The 25,622-nt window shown below is 36.7% G+C and overlaps 1 protein-coding gene across 2 annotated transcripts in view; it reads right to left on the bottom strand.

Annotated features, from left to right (window-relative positions):
• The window catches only part of LOC132102734 (glutamate receptor ionotropic, kainate 2-like), a 285,887-nt gene that overhangs the window by 214,458 nt on the left and 45,807 nt on the right, over window positions 1-25,622 (bottom strand). For both annotated transcript variants that reach the window (XM_059507361.1, XM_059507362.1), the window contains one exon: window positions 283-450. In XM_059507361.1, the coding sequence (XP_059363344.1) occupies window positions 283-450 (168 nt within the window). The remainder of the gene's footprint in view (window positions 1-282; window positions 451-25,622) is intronic.

A 25,622-nucleotide genomic window follows, 5' to 3' on the forward strand; every position in this document is an offset into this window, starting at 1 on the left:
TATAAGAAAATTCAGATGTTTCCCCAGCGTGTAAATAAAATATGATTGCAGTCTGCGAACCTGTCTCAGGGGTATCAGTAATCCACTGAATCACCCATTCTGACTCATTACCTAAAACCAATCAGTTATCTCTGCATGTGCACCAGACAGCAACTGATTTTCCCCTGTGGTTAAATGAATTCAATCTAAAGCCTATGTGCCTCTTCATATATCTCACAGCACATTTGTTTCTAATCGTGTAGGGTCTCGCTGAAGACAGCTGATAGCTGGAGATGGCATTACCTTTTCTGGAGGCCTCAAAACTGTCGTGGATGTTTATCCTTTGGATGTCGTAAGTGAGTGTAGTGTTTGGCAGTAAAGTTCTGTTCCTGTTGATTGTATTTAAAGCAAACTTAAAGGCAAGTTCTTCAGCACCAGATGGGCCACTTTCGATGGATTCAAATATCCCCCCTAAAAAAGGAAATAGAGAAAAAGAGTTTTATTGACCGGTTATCTTCTTGGCTCTGGTTTCCATAGAAATCCACAAGACAAATATCACGTTGACAACTAAATGAAAATGTATTTTAGTTTAAATTGGTATTAAATGAAAATAGAGTGTTTTGACCCAGTAGGACTTCAGTACATCTTTATATGTAATGTCATAACTTCTAATGTCTTTGAATTATGGTTCAAGTTAACTGCTGATTGCACTAACATTCATTTATGGTAAACTAAAATATACATGAACTCACTTTTTATTGAAACGTGTGCTTATATGTCATGTATTTGTACAGTACATATTAATACATACATGATCGTGGGTGTATCTCTCTATTAGTTTTATTGGATCTTAGTGCTGCGTTTGACACAATTGACCACAACATTCTTTTGCATAGACTTGAACACTTTGTTGGCATTAATGGAAGTGCATTAGCATGGTTTAAATCGTACTTATATGACCGCCATCAGTTCGTAGCAGTGAATGAAGATGTATCCTATTGATCACAAGTGCAGTATGGAGTACCTCAAGGCTCAGTACTAGGGCCGCTACTCTTCATGCTTTATATGTTACCCTTGGGAGATATCATCAGGAAACATGGTGTTAGCTTTCACTGTTATGCTGATGATACTCAACTCTATAATTCTTCGCAGCCCGGTGAAACACACCAATTTGAAAAACTAATGGATTGCATAGTCGATATAAAAAACTGGATGACGAGTAATTTCTTACTGCTAAATTCTGAAAAAACAGAGGTGTTAATTATAGGACCTAAAAACTCCGCTTGTAATAACCTAGAACACTGTCTAAGACTTGATGGTTGCTCTGTCAATTCTTCATCATCAGTTAGGAACCTAGGTGTGCTATTTGATCGCAATCTTTCCTTAGAAAGCCACGTTTCTAGCATTTGTAAAACTGCATTTTTCCATCTCAAAAATATATCTAAATTACGGTCTATGCTCTCAATGTCAAATGCAGAAATGTTAATCCATGCTTTTATGACCTCAAGGTTAGATTATTGTAATGCTTTATTGGGTGGTTGTTCTGCACGCTTAGTAAACAAACTACAGCTAGTCCAAAATGCAGCAGCAAGAGTTCTTACTAGAACCAGGAAGTATGACCATATTAGCCCGGTCCTGTCAACACTGCACTGGCTCCCTATCAAGCATCGTATAGATTTTAAAATATTGCTTATTACCTATAAAGCCCTGAATGGTTTAGCACCTCAGTATTTGAATGAGCTCCTTTTACATTATAATCCTCTACGTCCGCTACGTTCTCAAAACTCAGGCAATTTGATAATACCTAGAATATCAAAATCAACTGCGGGCGGCAGATCCTTTTCCTATTTGGCGCCTAAACTCTGGAATAACCTACCTAACATTGTTCGGGAGGCAGACACACTCTTGCAGTTTAAATCTAGATTAAAGACCCATCTCTTTAACCTGGCATACACATAACATACTAATATGCTTTTATTATCCAAATCCGTTAAAGGATTTTTAGGCTGCATTAATTAGGTAAAGCGGAACCGGAAACACTTCCCATAACACCCTATGTACTTGCTACATCATTAGAAGAATGGCATCTACGCTAATATTTGTCTGTTTCTCTCTTGTTCCGAGGTCACCGTGGCCACCAGATCCAGTCTGTGTCCAGATCAGAGGGTCACTGCAGTCACCCGGATCCAGTACGTATCCAGACCAGATGCTGGATCAGCACCTAGAAAGGAACTCTACATCCCTTAAAGACAGCGGAGACCAGGACAACTAGAGCCCCAGATACAGATCCCCTGTAAAGACCTTGTCTCAGAGGAGCACCAGGACAAGACCACAGGAAACAGATGATTCTTCTGCACAATCTGACTTTGCTGCAGCCTGGAATTGAACTACTGGTTTCGTCTGGTCAGAGGAGAACTGGCCCCCCAACTGAGCCTGGTTTCTCCCAAGGTTTTTTTCTCCATTTTGTCACCGATGGAGTTTCGGTTCCTTGCCGCTGTCGCCTCTGGCTTGCTTAGTTGGGGACACTTCATCTACAGCGATATCGTTGACTTGATTGCAAATAAATGCACAGACACTATTTAATTGAACGGAGATGACATAACTGAATTCAATGATGAACTGCCTTTAACTATCATTTTTTCATTATTGACACTGTTGTCCTAATGAATGTTGTTCAGTTGCTTTGACGCAATGTATTTTGTTTAAAGCGCTATATAAATAAAGGTGACTTTGACTTTGACATACAGTACATATTTGTAATCGGACATTTGTAATGACAAGTACACTACAAATGCAAATTCGATAATACAAATGAACACTTTTTTTTTTTACAAAACAAATTAATTTACCTTTGAGGTAGAAACACTGTAATGCACAAGTAGGAATATCAGCATAAATAAAAGAACAGGGAAATATGTGATATGGCATCAAAGTGAAGTGGATTACAAAGAACAGTGTAATGTAAGAAGTTGAATGCAGAAAAGTAAATGACTGTTTGATTTTGAGCCAACCTATTCGAGCATATAATAGATATTTATCCAAGCTCCTTACAGAAGGTATGTTTTTTGAGCGCTAGCTACACAACAGCTTTCCCTTTGTGAGTTTGCTTGACAGGCTTTATATAAATGGATGCCTTTAGTGTCGGGGACTGATGTGTTCTGATTGGCAGGCGAATCAATCAATCAAGCCCCGGAGAGCAGTGAAGCACAGCATAGAGAGATTGAAGTGTTTTGCTTGGTCAGTCAGCAGTTTGCCCCTGTTGACTCACCATATGTCAGACTAGAGCTCGATTCAGTGTTTTACTTACACTCGCTGGAGGCTCCATCATTTAAATGACCCCTCAAGACAGTACAAATAAAAGCAGTTCACCGGTCTTTACACGACTCTCTACTGTCCAACATCTAGGACAAGAACAAGTATTAGTAATTGTTGTTGTTTGAAACATCAAAGCATTCTACAAAAAAACTGCAAAAAACAAACTGAGTGTAACAGATATATTGAAAGGATGTTTCTTCACCAATATTGTTATTTTATTTTAGGAGTTTGAAAGAAAAAAAGCCTTTAGTTAAGAAGTTTACAACAATTTGAAACCTGAATGTACTTATAAAGAAAATGTCCAAATCTTTTTCTGTAAATGTATTCTTATTCCAGTATATATATATATATATATATATATATATATATATATATATATATATATATATATGAAATGACATGAAAAAACCCCATGAAAAACATGAAAAAAGAAGAAGAAAAAAACTCTAACATGAAAAAAAAAAACCATGAGCTGGTTTGTGAAAAGTAAAAATAAGTGCAGATGAAGAGAGGAAGAAGAAAGTAAATGACTAGAGACCTTCTTTTTTTGCAAAAGAAGCAAAGAAATTGAGAAGCTCATACAAACCTTTTAGTTAAAAAAAGAGGAATACAAGATTACATAATCAAACAACCTCTCCGTGTGGATTTACTAAAATACTGTATGAGCAAAATATATTTTGTTTAGTTTGCAATGTGTTGTCCAGTTTAAAATTGTGTCTGAGGTTTGTGTTACTGTTTTCATATATATATAAATATATATATAAAACGTTGGATGTATAATCATCAAATTTGCAACAAAATGTTTTTTGCTTTTTTTCAACAATGATGCTTATTTTCTGTGTATGCTTAAATTCATCACTTTGTATTTATACTGAGCTGTGATCTAGAATCATAAACATATGTAATACATTTCTGTATGAAAACCAAGGCAAGGTTACTAAATGTCATCAACTAATATTATAACAAAGAGACTAGGGAGGTAACAACAAGGTTACCCTCAGGAAAAGCATTTGTACATGTTAAATATCCATCATCCATCTTGTAACTCATAGGGCGAGCTCTGACATTGATAAACTGGGACATGTAGAACATAATGAATCAGTTTCCTTTGAGGAAATGTCAGTTTCTCAAAGAGATCTCTCAAGTACCTGACAAATATTTTTTGGGGTTTTTGTATAGTCATTCTATCTATAAAAAGTTTCAAATTACATGTAATTTACAGATTGACCATTCTAATCCTCCATCTCTTTTTATTTCAATGGGGCGAGTTGTCACACATTTTACTCCAGTGGATATTTCTCTGTTAGGTTTATGTTAAAACGTCCATTTCAGAATAGACACATACCTTTAAGGCTTAAAGGAATTGGCACATTGGCACAATATACAGGGAACATGCCATTAAATAGCCTGTTATAGGGTATACAGAAACATTTAAACAGTAAAACAATTAAAACATAAAAAAAGAATTAAAAAAAAAATGTTTTGGACAAATGTTGTAATCGATTAATCAATTGAATAAGATTATAGCAACAAATAAATATTTTTTTTTACAAAAAGACCTGGGGCCTCATTTATAAAGCGTGCGTACGCACAAAACGGGGCTGGAAACGTACGTACGCCAGTTCCCACGCAAAGGTTGTGATCTATAAAAAACAAACTTGACGGGAGAATGTGCGCACCTTTAAGCAAACTTTGAGCCGTGCGTACGCACATTCTGGAGACAAAGGGAATTGGCGACACCGATGGTGAGGTCGTGAACTGAAGTTAGATTGTAGAAAATAAATGTGAGAAGAACGATTATAAGAATGAATGACATTTAATTTTCACTCCATTTCATACGTTATATCCACATTATCATGAAGATTAAATCCAACAGTGTTATTTGTGCCGATTGTTTTAGGCTATATACATCTAGTAAAATCCAAACGTAATTCAAAATGTATTAAAAGTAAAATAAAATAATAATCAGCGCTGCCTTACAGTCACATTGTCCACAACGGGAGCACAGGAGGACATGGCGCGATACATGTGATAGCCTACAGAATAGCATGAAATACCCTTTTATTAGAGAACTGCAGAACACAGTGTAAAAAGGAAATATTTTCCTTAATGTACTACATAGCCTATATCATAAAATGTCAAAGTCTGCAAATACAGTCATGAAGCACAATCGCTACTCATCATCGGTCCTAACTATTACGGTGTTCATTACAAAACCGTCAAGAAGCATGTGTTCACTATAACATTTTCGTCTTAAATTTTCGCCCACAAATTAATTAAGTGATTTTGTCAAGGTGTTAACGATCAGTCTATTTGCTAGAAACATATAAATTCTCCGGTGACCCGGGTATGTAATGCTTCATGATGGCACTCCTGGCACTGTTGGAGGATTACGCTAATGGCAGAATAAGGAGAGAACGAGTTTTCAGGGACCATGATGATTTCCTGGCCCATGATGATGACTGGCTAATAAGCCGATTTAGATTCCCTAGAGCTGTGCTCTTGGATCTATGTGCTGAATTGGGTCCAGTATTAGAGAGGGCAACACGCCGGAACCATGCCATCCCAGTCCAAATACAAGTCCTCACCACTCTGGGGTTCTTGGCAACCGGCTGTTTCCAGCGGGAATTGGCAGACAGGTAAATTAATAATATAAAAAAACTATAAGTAATCCTCAAATTTGTCTCTAAGACCTTTTTGTATATGAAATAATTCTATTGGAATCTATCATCTCACCCTATAGGTCTGATATATCACAGCCGTCCCTGAGTGCCATAATATCTGTCGTTTTAAATGGTATACTTAATATGGTTAGTCGATACATCAGGTTCCCCTACACTGTGCGAGAACAGGCCGAAATTAAAACGCAATTTGCAGCAATGTCTGGTTTCCCAAATGTAATCGGTGCAATTGACTGCACTCATGTTGCTATAAGGGCACCATCTGAAAATGAATTTTTGCTTATGTTAATAGAAAGCATGTGCATTCTATTAATGTGCAAATCATATGTGACTCCAACATGACCCTCACAAACATTGTGGCACGCTGGCCTGGTTCAACACATGATTCCTTTATCTTGACACATAGCAGTGTAGGGAACAGACTAAATGCAGGCGCAGTACGTGATGGCTGGCTTCTTGGTGAGTTTAACAATATTAAAAAGTAGAAACTGTAACAATTTTGTTTTTAATATAATTATAACCTGCAGGCGACAGTGGCTACCCCCTGAGACGCTGGCTCCTCACCCCATTTTTAAACCCGCAGAGCGCAGAGGAAACTCATTATAACGAGGTCCACTCTCGTGCCCGCGCAGTTGTGGAGCGTGCCATCGGCATCCTGAAATGCAGATGGCGTGCTCTGGATGCCTCGGGTGGCAGACTTTTATACCATCCAGCAAAAGTGTGCAAGATTGTCAGGGCGTGTGGTGTTTTGCACAATATAGCACTGAGAAACGGTATTCCTCTCCCTCCTGATCTCCCTCTACCCCAGCATTACGACCCCGAGCCACAGCCCCCTGGCCGACAAGAGGGATATCAACGAGGTGCAAGAATCCGTGAGGATGTCATGCGGCGTTTGTAAAGAAAGACAAAACTCAAGGTTCATGTTTTAACTGCATCTTTTAATGATTGTGCAATTTCTTGCATCACTTCTCTCATCTGCCGTAGCTCATCTGCAACCCTGTTGACAGCGTTTATTGTCTCTCGCTGTAACTGCAGGACTGCGTCAGTGAGTACCCGACCACTTTTGGACGTGCCAGACGCAGAAGGGGCACTGCTTTGAGCCGGACGCTGTGCATCTGCATCTGAGAACCCCTCACCCTGAACCTCCTGTTCATTTACAGCTTCAGACTCCGGAAGGACTGGAGGACAAACAATTGGCAACATTTATCCATTTATCACCCCACACACTCAAATGTACAGCGTTAATGATTAAAAATCGGTTTAACCTTGCTCCTCTGTGGTTTCAGTCACGTCAGTGTCTCCCTCCTTTTCCGACACAATACCACACACGCTGACCTCCCCAATTATAGCCGCGATTTTGCTGTCCACTGATGTGAGATCAGCTGTACATGGGCCCCCACCAGTTGCAGCCACGCTCTGGCGGTGGGAGGACAGTTTTCTCTTTGCCTCCACCTTGAATGAATGAGAATCTTTATTTCACATATTTTGCATACTGTAAGCACATGTAAATAAAACTTTTTGAAAATCAATATTGCTATTTATATAGGTATATAGCCTAATAAAACACAAATGTAATATGTTGGTAAAAAAAAAATTTGTATACCTTCAGGTCGGACCATTTTTTCTTTAATTCTGCAACTGTCCGTTCTGTCCCACTGACACAATTGACGGCAGAAGCAATACTTTGCCACTCGCACTGCTTCTTTTTATTAGTGACCCCACTGCTGTGGCCACCAAATAACACAGTTTTCCGAGCCTCCACCTCCCCTACAAGTGTTTCAATCTCAGTATCTGAGAAATTACGTTTTTTTCCTCTTTTCTCACCTGTCGCCATTATTAAAATTAGGCTAACAGAAATGCACGTTTTCACTTTCTTGGATTAATTAATTGGCGGGTCGCATGCCAGTTTTCCAGGTATATATGGGATTCCACTCTCATTTACATGCTGATCAGCAATCATGAGGTGATTTGCATTGACTATTTATGGTTAAAAATGGGCGTGTACAGGGCGGGATATGAGGCTGGTTCACGTACGCACATCTGCGGGTGATCTGTGATTTATAAAGGGAACATTGCTTACAGGTGTGCGTACGCACGGTTTTATAAATCGGAATATTTTTTGGCGTACGCCATTTTTGGCTTTTGGGCGCACGTAAACTTTTAGTAAAGATCCTACGCATAGTTTTATAAATGAGACCCCTGATCTTGGCAGGGAAATTCTATTTATGTTACTGGATTTGTTTAGAACTTTGAGAGAACATTGCCAGAACTTTTCGGAAAAGGTTCCCTGTTAGCCGGGTTAATATACATTTATGCATCCCATACCAGCATGTAAAAAAGCCACTGTTTTTCAATATCCAAGTGATTGCTTAAAAATAATAATCAGTTTTATCTTATGAAAGTGAAAACATACAAAATGATATTCTTGTAGACTGACTAACAGATGAGCATATTATTTTCTGTTTGCTATTGCTATCTCTCTTAATACAACACAGACCTAGGGAATCTTCTTCATCTAGTATTCTCAGAAGTAAACTTTGATGAATATTATTGATGGTATTATTGGCGATGTGTTTACTAGATGCTGTCCCAGGAGGTGGTGGAAAGGAACCAGGTGGAGCTGCTGAATTGAGGTGAGATTTATCGAAGGAGGCATAAGAGGATTTTAGAGGGAAACAGATGAGGGGTGTGAAATCTCATCCACTTAAATGTTGATTCATGTTGTTTTTATCATAAATTCAATCCTACTTTTATAGCTTATTGAAATGTGCTGAGAATTGATATCAGAAATTCTGCTGGTCTTCACAGCTGTGGACCAGAAAGATCATACTGGTAGACAAGCATTGTTTGCATAGCTATGTGCTGGACCACTATCAATCTAGCAATAATCACCCAGACCAGCATGAAAATGTATTCAATTATCCACCAAAACAGGATCAGAAAATACATAAATGTATTTTGAACTAGAGATAATTACAGGATATGAAAGGTATTCATTTCTCCAGCCCACTACAGATGAAATTTATATTGTTCAGAGTTTCACTTCACAGCTCTCAGAAATAATTTTAAAGGGATACTCCACCCCAAAATGAAAATTTTGTCATTAATCACTTACCCTCATGTCTTTCCAAACCCGTAAAAGCTTAGTTCAACTTTGGAACACAATTTAAGATATTTTGGATGAAAACTGGGAGGCTTGTGACTAGGGCTGTAGCTATCGAATATTTTAGTAATCGAGTATTCTATCAGAAATTCCATCGATTAATCGAGTAATCGGATAAAATGTGTTTTTGCTTAATTAAAGTGCAATATTAGTTATGCAAGAGAAAATAAGACTCCTAGGTCTCTTAAAATGAACAACTAAGTTTCCTTTTTTAGAAAAAAATATTTTTATTTTTTAATTGCATAGAATGCAATGCATACATCAAAAATAAACATTTAATTATTACCCATTGTTTCTCTGTCTGTACTTGTACTGTGAACAATGACAACAAAGTTGACAGATGAATTAAGTGCATTTAAGTGCCATTCAGTTGGGTTTTAAATAAAGCATTTTCTGAGATGCATATTAAACATTAAACACATAAAAATTTATTTTATTAAAAATTTAATTTATCTTTTAATTATTGAAAATTAAGCAAACTTTACTTTTTGGTAAACAAAGGGGATTTACTATTAAAAATAAAACATGGAAGAAATGTTGTGTGATTAAACCTTAAAAAAAAATAATGTTTGATTTATTTTATTTTTTTCGGCTTAATATTTACAGATATTAGTCCATATCGTGATTTGATGTAAGTGCAATGGCCTATTTTTGATTAATTAATTTAAAAAATTTGCAAATTCCATGCCATTCCGTGTTCAACTGTAAATTCTGTTTTTATGACTGGATTCCAAGATTCCCTCCGCGTTTTCTGCATCGCAGAAATCATAGGGCCCTAGTTGTGGTATTCCAGCTCTATCTTGAAATGGACACTTGCCCACGACATTCTCTTTACGTTTGCTCGTGCCCTCAAATCAAAACACTGCTGACTCATTGCAGAATGCAATTTCGGACGCAGCGCTTGTGTCTCCTTCCACTTTGTGGGTGACGTAAACGCGTTGTGTCACATAAAAAAAAACATTGCGAAAGAACCTGACGTGAGATTTAAAATAAATTAAAAGAGGCTTCGAGGCAGAGGAATTTGCCTCGATCATTTTTTGTAATCGAGGTACTCGAGGAATCGTTTCAGCCCTGGTGGTGACTGTGACTGTAACTGACAAGTAAATTACACTGTAAAGGTCCAGAAAATAGTCCAGAATAGTCCATTTGCCATCAGTGGTTCAACCACAATGTTATAAAGCGAAGAGAATACTTTTTTTACGCAAAGAAAACAAAAACAATGACTTCATTCAACAATTTGTCTCCTCTGTCTGTCTCCATATCACCGAAGTACCATTTTGAAGATTATGAACTGAACCCAAGGACTATTACAGAAATAAAAAAGGTAAAAGTTAATTTTGGTACACTACACCAAAATGTGACAAATCAGGACTTTTTGTTTTGACTTTTTGCTTTGTTACGTTGTAATTGTATAGTATCATTTTCAGCAGCACTAAACGCATAGGAGAGCATTTTTGTACACACAGGATGTGTTCATTAAAATTAGTAAGCCAACACACGCAGAGATACAGGCCACTTTCCCACTACAGTGAAAAAAGCCAGATGGACCACAAATAAATGCAACAGAAAGCCTCACATTTTACTGTATATTCAAAATAGTATTTTTTTTCTTGACAGCACATTAAAACACAAACACTAAGTGATAATCTGTAGTAAAGTGAGTCACACCAAAAATGTTGTGCACGCTTATTATAATTATTATAATAATCTGTAGACAGCGGTAAAAGTTTTCATTGAGTTAGCTGGTGAGCGAGCTTTCAGTAAGACTTATATATATGCGCAGAGATCTAAAGGTGAAACATCTATCTCGACATTCAAGAGAACGGGAAAAAAAAAATTACACAGATAAATGAATTACAAAGCTAGTTTTGGTTTGATGTATCCACGGAGGAGAGGTTATTTATGTGGAAAATAAGGTGCTCATGCTAGTATTTTCTCTCCCCAGTGGTGACAGTTTGATGGCCATCAGTGTCAGATTATCAGCCTGGCATATCGGGATGCGTAGTGCAGCGTAACAAGCTTGTAGGACACATTCCATCTTTATCAAGCCTGGAGCCGTGATGCAGGAGACAGGGAGTGTGGACTCTGGGTTGAGAAAGAACAGCATGTTTCTACAGGGCTTAGTCTCTGCATACAACAAGGCTCAAAGATGTGTACTCGAGAAACACAAAATCATATATGAAACTATATGAATTCATTTCAGATTTCATATCAAATGTCCGTCTCAAACTAGCTTGCTCTTTTGAACTGTTTTAAAGCTGCTATGTTTCATATGTGGTGTTGAAATACTTTCTTCAAACCCAGTTTAATGAGAAGAGTCAAACATTTCAGTTATCCATTGGTATGTTAACTTTTTCTTAAGATTGTAAACACTGTGACTCTGCAGCACTTTTAAAATATTGTCTACTTCTGGCTCAACCAAGGCCACAAAACCAGAGGACCATATCAGGACAAGGACTAATAAATCAACAAAACCAACCCAGGCTCATTGGAAAAAAACTGCCTGTGGTGACTTTTCAGCAAAATTATATTTATGGCATGTCCAAGTGAAATGTCCAGTGTGTGGTGCTACAACCATGTAAAATTATCTCCAAAACAGATTAATGTGTATGTGGCAACATTTTATTTCATTAGTTGTTGTACTGTACACATCAGGGAAGTAACATATCAGAAATTAAATGTCTAATATGTGTCTCTAAAAATGATATACTCTATTGCATTATGTACCACCTATTTAAACCATATCCTACAGTAAATATCACCAATAGTGATAACAAAAGCAAATGTGAGAAAAAAATAAATAAATAATAATAATAATAGTAATAATAAAACACTTTTGCAGTATAAATCATGTAATTGTTCAATTCTACAAGTCTGTGAGCTTGCTTATTGTGACTTGTGTTTCATGGGACTCATACTGAATTCTTACTGAATGCTACACATCGCTAGTACAATGTTGTATCGGGTGGGCTACTGAGTAAGTTTGCTACATCAGAAAAGTCATACATTTAAAGCTGGTTATGTGATACAAACATGAAATGTATTAGTTTGCAAATCATGCACCATGTATATGTGTTTTGAGGTCACAATATATGCAAGGAACCATGCAAAATAGATCCCTATTGATTAATAATCTGCCTCGTAAATATAATTTGTGTGAAAAAAGAATAAACAATGTTAATTTTAGTACAAAACTTCAGTGAAACAACACTAGTCTTGGACTTATGTGGATGTAACCTCACACACAAAAAAAAGTATTCAGTTACGGATGTCATTGTGTAAGTGGCTTGCACTGGGGAGTTACCAAGATATCCTCCTGGTCATGTGACACTGTTGTAAACACACTGTAGGGATACCCTTATGCAGAATAAAACAGCTTTAAAACCGCTCCATAAGTTTTTCAACTTTAACAGTATGCCTAGGTAAATCCCAGTACAGCACTTTCATCCAGTTACCATTTAAAATACAATGTTGGTGTTGTTGCAACAAATGTTGGTAATTGTGAAGCTTAATAGAACTACTTTTTTTTTATTATTAATTGCATGTATTAATAATTTCTCTGCCCCTAGGAAACTCAAGTGTATTTTGTAACAAAGAACCAAATTAGTTGTATTTGAGAAATGGCCTGTTCCTTACTCCAGCTGTCACAAAATCACTAGCCCTCTCCATCTGCCTATCCCTGTTTTCCTCATTATTATAATCACTGCTACATCTTTACTAAAGACCTACTTTGAACAATATTACCACAGTGGGATAGTCGCCTGAAAATGTTTTGTTTTTAAGCGAAACTTCTAGAAAGCTCAATGTCTATGGCAACAACAAGCAAACAAAACACATGGTACCTTAACTCAGGTAGACCTTGTGTGACAGAACAAACAAAATAGACTCGATGGTTAAATTCACAATGTCCACATTTTTACTATTCACTTTGCTTTCAAGAAAAAATAAATAAATCACACAGTTATGAATGCACCAGGGAATAGAAGACAGCCTCCGAAAGCTGAAAAATGACTTTGAGTACAATGCAACATTCTGGCATTAACACAGCTCATTGTGTAACTGCTGAGGTGAGCTTTTGGCTTACGTTTTGTGCAGCAGCACTTTGTTAATATGCTTCTGATTAAATCTTATTATGGTTTTCTTTACTTTCCATTTCTTTGGTCTTTAGCAGATCGATTTGCTTAACAATGATAAGAATCCCTCCAGCTTAACTCATCCACCTTAGGCCAACTTACAGAAAGCTGGGATTGTGCATCCTTCTCCATTTTTAATGAAGATTCTTTTTGAACTTGGCCCGTGGTGTATTGATTTACCACTAGCAGTCATGTGTTTGAAATGATCTTGAATGAAGATGAGAATTGGAAGATGTGGCTGGATGTGGTTTTCTTTCATTTCTCATAAGTTTTGGCCCATGACCCATCAGTATTTTACAATAATCCTTTCCCATTTAAGAGATCGGCCTTGGATTTAATGAGGTTTGTGTGGTGAATGCTCACTCTCAGGCTGGGCGGCCGATATAAATTGAGACATGAGGTTTTGCATTAGAGGTGGTCTGTGGGGGTCTTTTGCCGGTTGGAGAACAATTGTGATTTTTTAATTCTGGGGAAGAAGTCTTTCAGCTTGGATCCCCAAAGTACAGTATAGTATCTGTTGAAAAAAGTAAAGATCCAAAAGACGGCACACATGGGATCTGCCTCAATCTATACGTCGAAACTATTACGGGAACATTTGTTGTCTTGTTCAGAATTAATTTCCCTGTGAACTGGGGCCAATATTCTACTTATTCATTTGAATATGTTCCAGTGCAGCCAAGGAAATTGAACCTTTGCACTTTTGTTGTGAAGACAGCTATAAGTTTGCTCGCAAATTAGTATTTTGTGACTTATGAACTTGTAAAGGGAGTGTTTTGGGCAAGAGGAACGCTGCAGAACGCGTACTTCTGATAATGAAAAAACAAAGGATAGCAAATCAAACTGACAGAAATACAATTTTCTTGTGGTGAAAACAAATGTCAACTGTGCACTGAATTACAATGGGAAGCTAAGATGGTTCAAGCGTTCAGAGATAAAACATGGAACTGTGAGGCTCAGCTACAACAAACACATCTGAAGAGAAGGATCATTTCTCTCCAGCTGCTTACAGAGCCGGAAAACATCAGGAGGTGTGTGTGCGGCCAATATATCTGTGTCTTCCTATTTAATGAAGTCTGACGAACTTGACAAAAACTCTGTCGCTATGCAGACTCTTGGTAACACTTGCACGGATGGCTCCTATTGGTCAGCCAACCTGACAAAGTGAATGGACCATGGCGATGCTTTGTGACTAATAGACTCCAGATCAGCCTCAAGGTCACGGCCAGGTGGGTTCCATGGCAACAGAGGAATCTTTATCAAACTGTTGACCGGTTGAAGCGAGCCACTGCTTCTAGAAGGTTCTTTGGGAATCTTTGAGATGGAACAAAGTCTGATGGATGTGGTGAAATGAGCGAGCTGTCTCAGTAATTAACTTAACTGGGTTTTTCAGACGGGAACTGATGAGAGAAAGTGTTAACCCTTTTCCGTCTGCACACATGCCTGGCTAGCCTACCGTGTGTACGGACCCTGATTAAATACAGGAAAAGCGGCCATGGCGTCCACATTCATGTCAATCCCACTTAGTTTGTGACAAAAATCCTTTACAGCTCGATTCCATATTTCACCAGTTCACATGTTCATTTAAAAGATACGAGGGTTGAGGAAGCGGATACAGATTGCTTGTTATCTGTAGAGGAGGGTGTTGTGCACGAGGGGCAACTCAAGATCACAGTTTCCACCCTGGACAAAACTAAAGAACAGTGTGGGTGAGAATGAAGGATGAAAACCATATAACTAGTTTTCTACTGTTATAATAAGCAGGATTTCATGCAACTGGTACTGAATTCTTCAATTATACAATCTGGGTTAAATGTGTATAAATCTGGCATTATCTATTAATGTAACTGGCACTGGAAGTAATGCTCAAGGCTGCTTTCAGGCAAACAGTCATATGCATTAAATATCATGTGTTTCCCGGGTCCTTAAAAAGAAATACATTACTAAAAGAGCAATATAGATCAGCAAGACCAATATTTTGAAATGATCAGAATTATTGTGCTACTCAATAGCTATTAGAAAACACGAGCAAAACTTCCCTTGCTGCTGGAGGAAACTGTGAGTTTCCAATCCACCGGAGTGGTTTCGTAGACATTGTGACATTTATTTCAGGTTTGCACAGCGATGACCTGTGCTCCAGTCTTCTATCCTCAAGACAAGATAAGATATCCTTATATATCAATATGAAAAACAACACTTCACACTGGATCAGCTAAGACCCATGTCTATAGAAGCCTAAACTACTGCCTTAACCACTGAACCTGTAGAAGGATGCCATAAAATGATTATAGAAAGATTATAGACAGCAACAAGAGGTTAAGTTTTATAATCAAGGAGACAACTGGAATGGCTCAAGGCTCACACTTTGCAACGGTTGAGCTATAACTCCTACACAACCCAAGTTAAGTGTCAATCATTTCTAAAAACAGTTGGAAAAACAGCCCTATATATGTATATATACTGTATAATATACTTTAGAACAGTCTGGGTTGTAATAAAGTTCTTTTGAACTCAATCAAAGAACCAAATACTTTATGAAATATACGCAAATAGAATCAGTTGTTTTAAATTGTAATAATTACAGTACTGTACATTTGATCAAATAAATGCTGCCTTGGTGAACATAAGAGACTTTAAAAATATTTTACAATTTTACTGACTTAACTTTTGAACAGCAAACATTATCTCAAAATGGGTCTTGCCATGTAACTTTTGTGAAGCCTTAACTAAACTAAAAATGGCTCCAAATAACTGCATACCATGATATGCAAGAAAAACTTTCTATAATGAATTATAGTAACAGTGGACACTGTAAGCACTGACCACAGGTTGGATTTCATCAGGCTTGAGAGACACCTTTCTCTGGACGCAACAGTGACCAGTTCTTTTACTCTCAACACAATTTAAGAGAAACAAAAAAAGACAATACGCTCTCTTTTTTTTTAGCTCATTACATGATCAGATTTTCACAATAGCATGTGACCTCATCACAGCACATGTGGTTTCCAGTTATCATTTTGCACATAAAAAATGGTATTCCACGCATCCCTAAAATTCACACACTGTATATCGCAGAAGAAGAGCACTAGGCTATTTTTTTGTTCCAAACATACTCTTTCCTTTCCTCCTTTTAATTAGTTTTGTTTATTCTTCTGTGTTGCTCCATCCACTTTCTCTCCATGTCTATCTGCCACCAGGTCTTTCCAATCTCATTCAGTGGGCACAAAAGCCAGCCATCAGTGTGTGTTAATGTACCCTAGCATGAGCTGAGCAGACAGACAGCCTGATACACCGCATCAAAGATTTGCTAAAAAAATCTAAAGTGCTTCTCAAGAGAATAACAAAATAGCCTCGGAAGTAAGCGGTGACAGTAACTGATTATAAATATTCATAAAGGCTTTTAAAAGTGAGTAATCACTTTTGCTGTTCTGCATAATGCTGCTTATTTATTCAAACGCAGGGACGCATGGGGAGAAAAGATGCTGTTTGTGCATGCAAGGAGAGTGTTCTTGTGGGTGTGGTGAGCTGAGGAGACAAAAGCACACATGTGTGTTTGTATGTGTGTGTATGTGTGTGTTTCGAAAATGATGTTTGGATATTCGGTGACGAGAGGCAGTGAGTGTTTGTGTGATGGGAGGTATGTCACAGTCACACAGACACATTATGGGTGATAATTTATGAGGAAGCAGCAGCATCTAATTAGGCCTCACACTCTGTAGGAGTGACATCAACATCTGAGCATGTCTGTTGAGTGCTATTGAAACACACACACAAACACACACACATTCACTCTCCGGTCTTTCACTCTGTTTTTATATATTTATACTTACTGTATATTTAGAGATAATGATATATTCATGATTTACTTTTAAATATTCACAGTCTACATTTAGATATAATAAAATGTTTATCTATTTATTCATATTTACAACTATATTTTCTGATATATCTATCACTATATATTACGCATGTACTGTATTATATAAAAAATATATATTTCATAGCTCTAAGAAAAATCTGCATTTTACAAATAACAATCTTTTTTTTTTTTTTTTTTACCATTTCACTTAAAAAATAAATAAATAAATAAAAAACGTAAGCAAACAAAAGCATTATTAATACATTTCATAAATATAATCTCACAGTGTCATCCAGGACATCAGGTTTTAACACGGGTTTGCGAAATGGATATGGATTTTTTTTTTTTTTGCTTGTTTGTTTTCTCTCATTAAGTATAAGCACTCAGCTCTGGCTTCACTCACAGCTGCTGTGTGCGGTTCTCTCCTCAGTGAACACTGAAGCTAGAGAGAGCCAGTCTTGCTGGATGCCTGTCTGGAAATAGCACTCTTTTTTTTCTAGGGTGAATGAAATAAATGAAAGTCCCTGCAGCACTATTACTGCCACAATCAATATCACACTGCAGTCACACAAAAGAGTTGCATTAGACATCACCCACACATGCTCAGAAAAACTATGATAGGCCTATAATACACATTCATGGAAGCAACTTAAAACATAGCATGCGTCAGTAAGTATGCTGCTTTCCCTCTATATGTTTCAGAATAAAACTACACAACTGCAGTCTGTAACCCTAAATACAATAAGCCATGTCCCTTCACTTTCTCGCAGTTCGGGCTACCACATATTGCATTGCTAAAATAAACAGGACAGTCTTTAAACTAAGCAAAACCATGCCACCTGATTCACACACATCAAGATCATGAAGTGCTTCTCAAGATGTGCTATTAAAACATATCTTAATGCATTCTACTTTCTGATACTGGTTGCATCCCTGATAAGTTAGCTGCGGTTTAAAGAAATTGCTTTTATTGTTAGAGATTTTTTTTCTCCTCTTAGTTTTACTAAAAATATGACCGTTGCCATTAGTACGGTGTACATTTTAGGACATCCTCAGACCTCAGTCATCAAATGAAAAGGCGTCATGCCTCAGACTAAAAGGCTTCAGTCATCGGACAAAACGGCATCGCGCCTCAGACTAAAAAGCTTCAGGTCTCAGGAAAAACGACGTCAGGTGTCAGGTCTCATACAATAAACGTTAGGTATCAGACGAAACGGACTCAGAAAAAAAGTCATCAGAAAAAACGGACTCAGACAAAAAGTCATCAGACGAAACGGCCTTGGACAAAAAGTCATCAGACGAAACGGACTCAGGCAAAAAGTCATCAGACGAAACGGCCTTGGACAAAAAGTCATCAGACGAAACGGACTCAGGCAAAAAGTCATCAGACGAAACGGCCTTGGACAAAAAGTCATCAGACAAAACGGCCTTGGACAAAAAGTCATCAGACGAAACGGACTCAGGCAAAAAGTCATCAGACAAAATGGACTCAGACAAAAAGTCATCAGACGAAACGGACTCAGGTGGAATATAGCGTTGCCCCGCCCCATGTGACGTCACACGCACGCCGTTCACAGGAAGTGGTATATCATGGTTGATAGATGGCAAAAGGAGGTAAGCAGCGTTTGATATTTCATAAGTTTTATTCAAATGTTACACTAATTAAGTTATATAGGGAAGAGAACATGCTTTTCGAGAGTCTTGTGTGCACGTTTACAAAGTTAGTTAGCCATATTGCAACTAGCGAGCTTTATTTTGGCCAAGTAGTAAAGTTACCCTTACGAAAAATAACCAAGGTTTTACTATCAAAAAACAAAACAAAACAAAAAACAAATGGTCGATATAGTTAAATCATGGTATCCACAGATTAACATGATTTTGCTACTAACCATAGTTTAACCATGGTGTTTGTAGTAAAACTGTGGTTATACAAATGGTACGTTAATCATTACACTAAAAAAAGTTACTACACATTTATTATAATAAAACCACAATGCATTATATATAGAAAAACTTTGTTGTTTCATCTCATAAATAATCATAACAATTGTACGTATAAAACTTACTTATTTGTGGATGTAACTTTTATGAGTATGATTATGTATAACACGCAATATACACCATGCTAAATCCACATGATTTATAATGGTTTATAAGTCTTATATCTTGACATTATTTATTTAAAATATATACAGTATCTTACTATCTTATTGATATTACAATAAATATAGTTAAAATCAAAAGTATTACATATTACACATTCATCTGATCAGATTTTTGATATGATGGCTGTTTAATGAAAAATAATATTTTTATTTCATTATTATTGTTGTAGTTATTTATAATGGAATTTGCCTGCTTTGAGTAAAGTAACAAAACAACAATGCCAAGATATGAGACTTGTATTATATATAAGGGAAACATTCTGTTGTAAGTTAAGTGGATGCATTATATTCATTGCGTATTATAAATCATAATCTTAAATGCTATAACCACAAATAAGTAAATTATACTTACATTATAACACATTAAAACTGTTATGATTACTCATGAGATGATATGACATATTACAAAGTTTTTTTTCTAATACATTATTCATAAATTATAAGAGTATTCTTATGGCATTATAATGAGTTTTAAATACGGGCTTCATAGGAAGTGTTACCGTTAAGTTTAATCGATAATGTACTTCTTCACTGATGTTATACAATATCCTTGTACAAATGAAAAAAAAAAATGTTAACAGCATCTAATGCTTTTATCTTGCAGTGAAACGCATCTAAGAAGATGAATAAAATCAAGTTAGCCACAGAGATGGCATCGTCCAAGAGCACAGGCATGTATTTTTCCTTTCTGCATTGGTAAGAACACTATTAACTCAAAGAAAGTATATGCAAACATTTAAACATCATAGACTAATAATGAACAAGAGTGCAGATTAAGTAACAAATATATAAATGAAAACCACCCAAGATCAGTAAACGATCTTTAACTATTACTTTGTCGTTTTATATTAAGGGAGTTCATCCAGAGGCAGTGAGTGAACTGTGTGTCCTGAAACCAGAATCAGTTGGGAAAAATGGAATCAATTCTACCCCATAAAAGGCTTACACAGGTAATTCACAACTCTGTTTGTTTGTCTGTGTGCACACAGCTATATCTTAATGTCTTCACGACTCATCATTTGTGTTCATTTCTTTAGGTCCCCTTCCAGATGCTGATGTCTTGGCTTCTGGTGCAAAACTAATTCAGATTAATCCCAAGCCTTTGCTGCCACACATACTTGAGGGCATGTCAAAAGTAGAGTTGTACCTCTTGGCAGTCCACTTTCATACCAATGTCCCCCTATAGCTGCAGGTGTTCCTGATGTTAATTTTCCCCCACTACCTGTGCATGGTTTTCAGTTTGGCTGTCATTTTAAAGTAGTCCAGACGGACGAGTGCATGATCCATCTGAAACATTCCAGTTTGGACTAGTGGAGGTAAAAAGCACCTCTGCTGAAAACATTGCTCAGGCTCCATTTATGAAAATTCAAAGAGGACTAGCCAAACTTAAAGCGACCCATAAGTACTACTGGCAGGTACAAGGTCAGACTGCAGACACTGGTCTACTCTGGTGTGACTTTGTGACTGAGACAAAATCAGATTTCATAATACAGATGATCTGGCGAGATGATGCCTTCATAGCATCAATGAAAGTACTATTATAACGTTTACCTGGATGTGTATCAGTGGTATGAATGGACAGATTCTGTTCATATTATAGTATGAACCTAAGATTTATTTTTACATTCATAGTAAATATATACTTTATGTAGTTGAGTAGTATGTAGCATATTTTGTAGTAGATCTTTTGTAACATATTAGATACATAACAAATTATAACAATAAATATATATTGTACTTGCTATTAATCAGAAATATGTACATACCGAGGTGAATACTTTGTTTTGTATTAAATCTTCTGTAATGTATATGATATGCATATTCTTTTACTAGTTGTGTATATTAACATTTGATACATTGTATGATATAACAAATAAGATTTTTTCATGAGTTAATATAAAAATACTTTTAATTTCATTGTCTGTCAAATTATTTTCAGGGACATTTTATTTAAATAATTTCATTATACAAAATATAAAATTTTACATTACAATAAAAAAAAGTAAAAACATTTAATGATGGTAGGTATTAAAGGTATGCACTGCAACTAACTGAAAAGGTAAAAAAAAAATTAAATAAAAAACTACTATCAAATGTTAACACTGTAACACTACTATTGTAATAATCACAGTCATTCTTAAAAATCTAATATACTAATATACATTCACTGCTCAAGAAACATTGGTCCCTGATAATAAACCATAAAACAGCAATTATGCCAGATCTGATTAATAGTTCCTGACAAGGTGAGTGGCACAACAGAATCCCAGATGTGTATTTCCTTGACCCTTCTAATCACCCTTTCCACCAGAAGTCTGAGGCGTGCAGTGGCCTGTGTTTTTTCACAGTCCTGTTTGCTGAACTGCTTGGCACATTTGAAAGATGGAATGATCTGTCTAGCACCAACACTGGAGAGCATATCTTCAATAGTGAACCCGTTGTCTGCCATAACCACATCTCCACTGCACCACACAGAGCTACGCCTACCAGACCTTTGAATGTGGTAGTGCACTTATAACTTCAGAGTGGAGTTTCAGTGATGTAGGGCTTTCACAGCAGATTTCTGTACAGTCCAGGATGACATGCAGGTTTTGATTGAACAAACAGTAATTCTCTGGCATGGAGGAGCTTATTTGTTGCATGGACATCTAAATGGGTACTGGATCCAGGCAATGGTCCTGCTCAGCATGGTCACGCTTACCCAGAAAATGTCAGCGATAACTTGATTGACTGAAACAACAAATATATATTTAATTATAAGACAGAACCATTGTTTTTACAAAATCATTTAATTCAACAACTAGTGTTGGACTCATACAGGTATGTTATAATTAGACCAAGATTTCAATCTAATAGCTTGAAAGAATTCGCTTTACCCAGACGTAAAGTGGCCATGGTTTTATTATAGTAAAAGTGTAGTAACATGTTTTTTTAGTGTAATGATTAACGTACCATTTGTATAACCACCGTTTTACAACAAACACCATGGTTAAACTATGGTTACTATATCGACCATTTGTTTTTTGTTTTGTTTTGTTTTTTGATAGTAAAACCTTGGTTATTTTTCGTAAGGGTAATTTTACTACTTGTCCAAAATAAAAGCTCGCTAGTTGCAATATGGCTAACTAACTTTCTAAACGTGCACACAAGACTCTCGAAAAGCATGTTATCTTCCCTATATAACTTAATAAGTGTAAAATTTGAATAAAACTGTTAAAATATAAAATATCAAATGCTGCTTACCTCCTTTTGCCATCTATCAACCATGATATACCACTTCCTGTGAACGGCGTGCGTGTGACGTCACATGGGGCGGGGCAACGCTATATTCCACCTGAGTCCGTTTCGTCTGATGACTTTTTGTCCAAGGCTGTTTTGTCTGATGACTTTTTGCCTGAGTCCGTTTCGTCTGATGACTTTTTGTCCGAGTCCGTTTAGTCTGATGACTTTTTGCCTGAGTCCGTTTCGTCTGATGACTTTTTTTCTGAGTCCGTTTCGTCTGATACCTAACGTTTATTGTATGAGACCTGACACCTGACGTCGTTTTTCCTGAGACCTGAAGCTTTTTAGTCTGAGGCACGATGCCGTTTTGTCCGATGACTGAAGCCTTTTAGTCTGAGGCATGACGCCTTTTCATTTGATGACTGAGGTCTGAGGATGTCCTAAAATGTACACCGTACATTAGCAAGATTACAGTAATGCATGTCCCTCTTGTAAAGTTCTGCAGTGACATCAGGTAAATTTCTTTCAGTTGTTTCTTAATTTGGGAGGGTTATAGCTATTGTATTCATGCATACATGCTGTTATGATTTATAACATTTGTTCAGAAAAGAAGACAGATCTGTTCTATGGACATGTCATGAAAAAAAGTATTGAGTTTGATTTTCAGGGATGATATTTAACATTTATTGATAATAATCCACTCAATTTGAGCTTGAAAGAAGTTTTAATTGACTAAATTAATACATTTATTACATGAATTACATTACATAAATTGTATTTAAATTTTTTTTGTTTATCATTATTTCAAATGACACAAGTATAAAAAAAATAAATGCTGGGGATCAAATCACTTAATAATAATATTAAACGAGGTTGTGATCGATGATTACTTGAGTAGTTGTTTTTAAATGAATAATGAATCTTACTATCATACAGGTTGTTTAAGTCATGTATTATGTTGCAGTTAGTTGAATTGTCTGGCCAAAGCCAAGTTGTAATGGCATGAGCGTTAATTTTGGTCTCTGGCTGGGATACAGAGTGTCCACGAACATTTCCCATAATTATTCAGTTTTTATACTGTTGGAGAATAACTCAAACAATGTAATGTATGCATACCATATATTATTTACAGTTTCAGATACTACAGCAACATTAAACAGCACAAACAATTACTTACCTGAAATATCATCTCTTCATACAATGACATAATATTTTGCAAATTGGGGCATATTTAATGATTTTTACAGCAGTTTTGCATACCTGTTCAGGTTGTTTAAATAATTGTGCTCTTGTTCATTAATGTTTCATGTGTGTGGTGCATGTTACATTCAAAACACTGACATAATCTAAAATCAGAAGGGTGGAAAAATACCAGCAGCATACAATGACAAAGACAGTGCCGGCTGCAGTCAAGCTCAGACCCTATAATATGTAATCCAATGGCTCACCGTGATCTTTTAGTCGTAAGTTCACATCAGTTACACTCCGCATTCAGCCATGCACACCTTACTCATTCACGTCTTCACCTATCAATCAATAAATGTCTCCATCAATACACAAAGTTAATCAATCAATCACCCCAGAGCTCCTAAGCCTAAAATACAGCACTCAATCTAACGTCCAGTGCTCTTCAACCTGAGTTTATAGATTGTCTAGAGACAGAAAAAAAGACATCTAACTGATGACAGACTCTTTAAAGACCTCTCAGGAAAAAGCTGTATGGGCAACATATATGGGACAAGGTTGTGATTATTTATAGAATGGCTAAAAATATTGGACAGTATGGTTTATGGCACAGTTTGTTGTAATCCAGATGGAGTTGGAAAGTAATGCTGCTGGGTTCAGAGTAGCATTTACTGTAGGTTACTCACATACAATTTTACACATTTTATTTCAAGGGTCTGAGAGCAGAGGAGTTTGCAAGTATTTAGGTTCGTAGATCTACACATTGTTGGTCAAAAGTTTGGAATAATTATAATTTTTTGAACGAAGTCTTGTATGCTGACCAAGGCTGCATCTATTAGGTCAAAAATACAGCAAAACATTAATATTATGAAATATTGATATAAACATTGTTGAAAACATGTTTGCTGCTAAATATTCTTGTGAAAACCATAATGCAATAATGTTGAAAAAGCCCAACGCGCCTTTCCTCGGGAGACCGGTCTCTTGCCCGTGCATGCACACTGGTGTCCTCGTGGGTCCAGGAAGGGTGCGTTGAGGGATTCCCGCTCCACCAGAGACATGAGCTGCCGGACCCGTTTATACGGCCGATGGGCCGGGATGCCGGGACGTCCATCCCCGGCCGCGGCCGACGAGAAGGATGCACCCAGGACCCACAGAGGGGAGCACGTGCGGCCGCCGGACTCCGCCCCTTACCTGGACCCTTCCTCCATGAACACTGCCCGACCCACACGAACCCCGCAGCACGACGAGGACACCAGATCCCCTGTTTATTTTGGACAATCTCCCCCTTCGGCCACTTTTATTTCCCTGTTTTCCTTTATTTTCTGTTAATAAAAGCCTCTCCGAGGCATGACGCCACGCCCACTAGTGTGTCTGTCGTTTGCTCCTCCCACCACTAATATATATATATATACCTGTGTGTGAAACTGTATTTACTGAGTAAACATGTTAAATCTGTATGAAAAAAATCATTGCTTTTGAGTATGAAAAAATCATTGCAAAATTAGCTTTAGAAGTCGATATGTTGCTTATTTTATTTAAAATCATTAAACAAAGACATTCATTCATCAATTTCTGTCCATTACAAATGAATTCATCTAGTCTACACATGCAACAAACAGACCTATTTCGTTAATGCATGTTTTTTGCCATGAGTACTGCTTTAAAAAACAAATGCCGTTTAAAACTTTGGATTTTTTCTAAATTTCGCTATAGTTAGAAAAGATTTTTAATTGTGTTAATATTTATTATCATGATAATAAATTGTAATACACTTTTTATAATATTCTGTTTTCACAGTTAATCACACCTTAATTAACATGTCAAAGTCAGCATAAATAATCAGTAATAATAGTCACCAATAAAAAAATATCGTAAGAATGATAAATAAGAATAAGTTTAAGTGACAAAGGTAATATAATT

This window comes from Carassius carassius, chromosome 24 (assembly GCF_963082965.1).
Source record: "Carassius carassius chromosome 24, fCarCar2.1, whole genome shotgun sequence".
Taxonomy (NCBI): domain Eukaryota; kingdom Metazoa; phylum Chordata; class Actinopteri; order Cypriniformes; family Cyprinidae; genus Carassius; species Carassius carassius.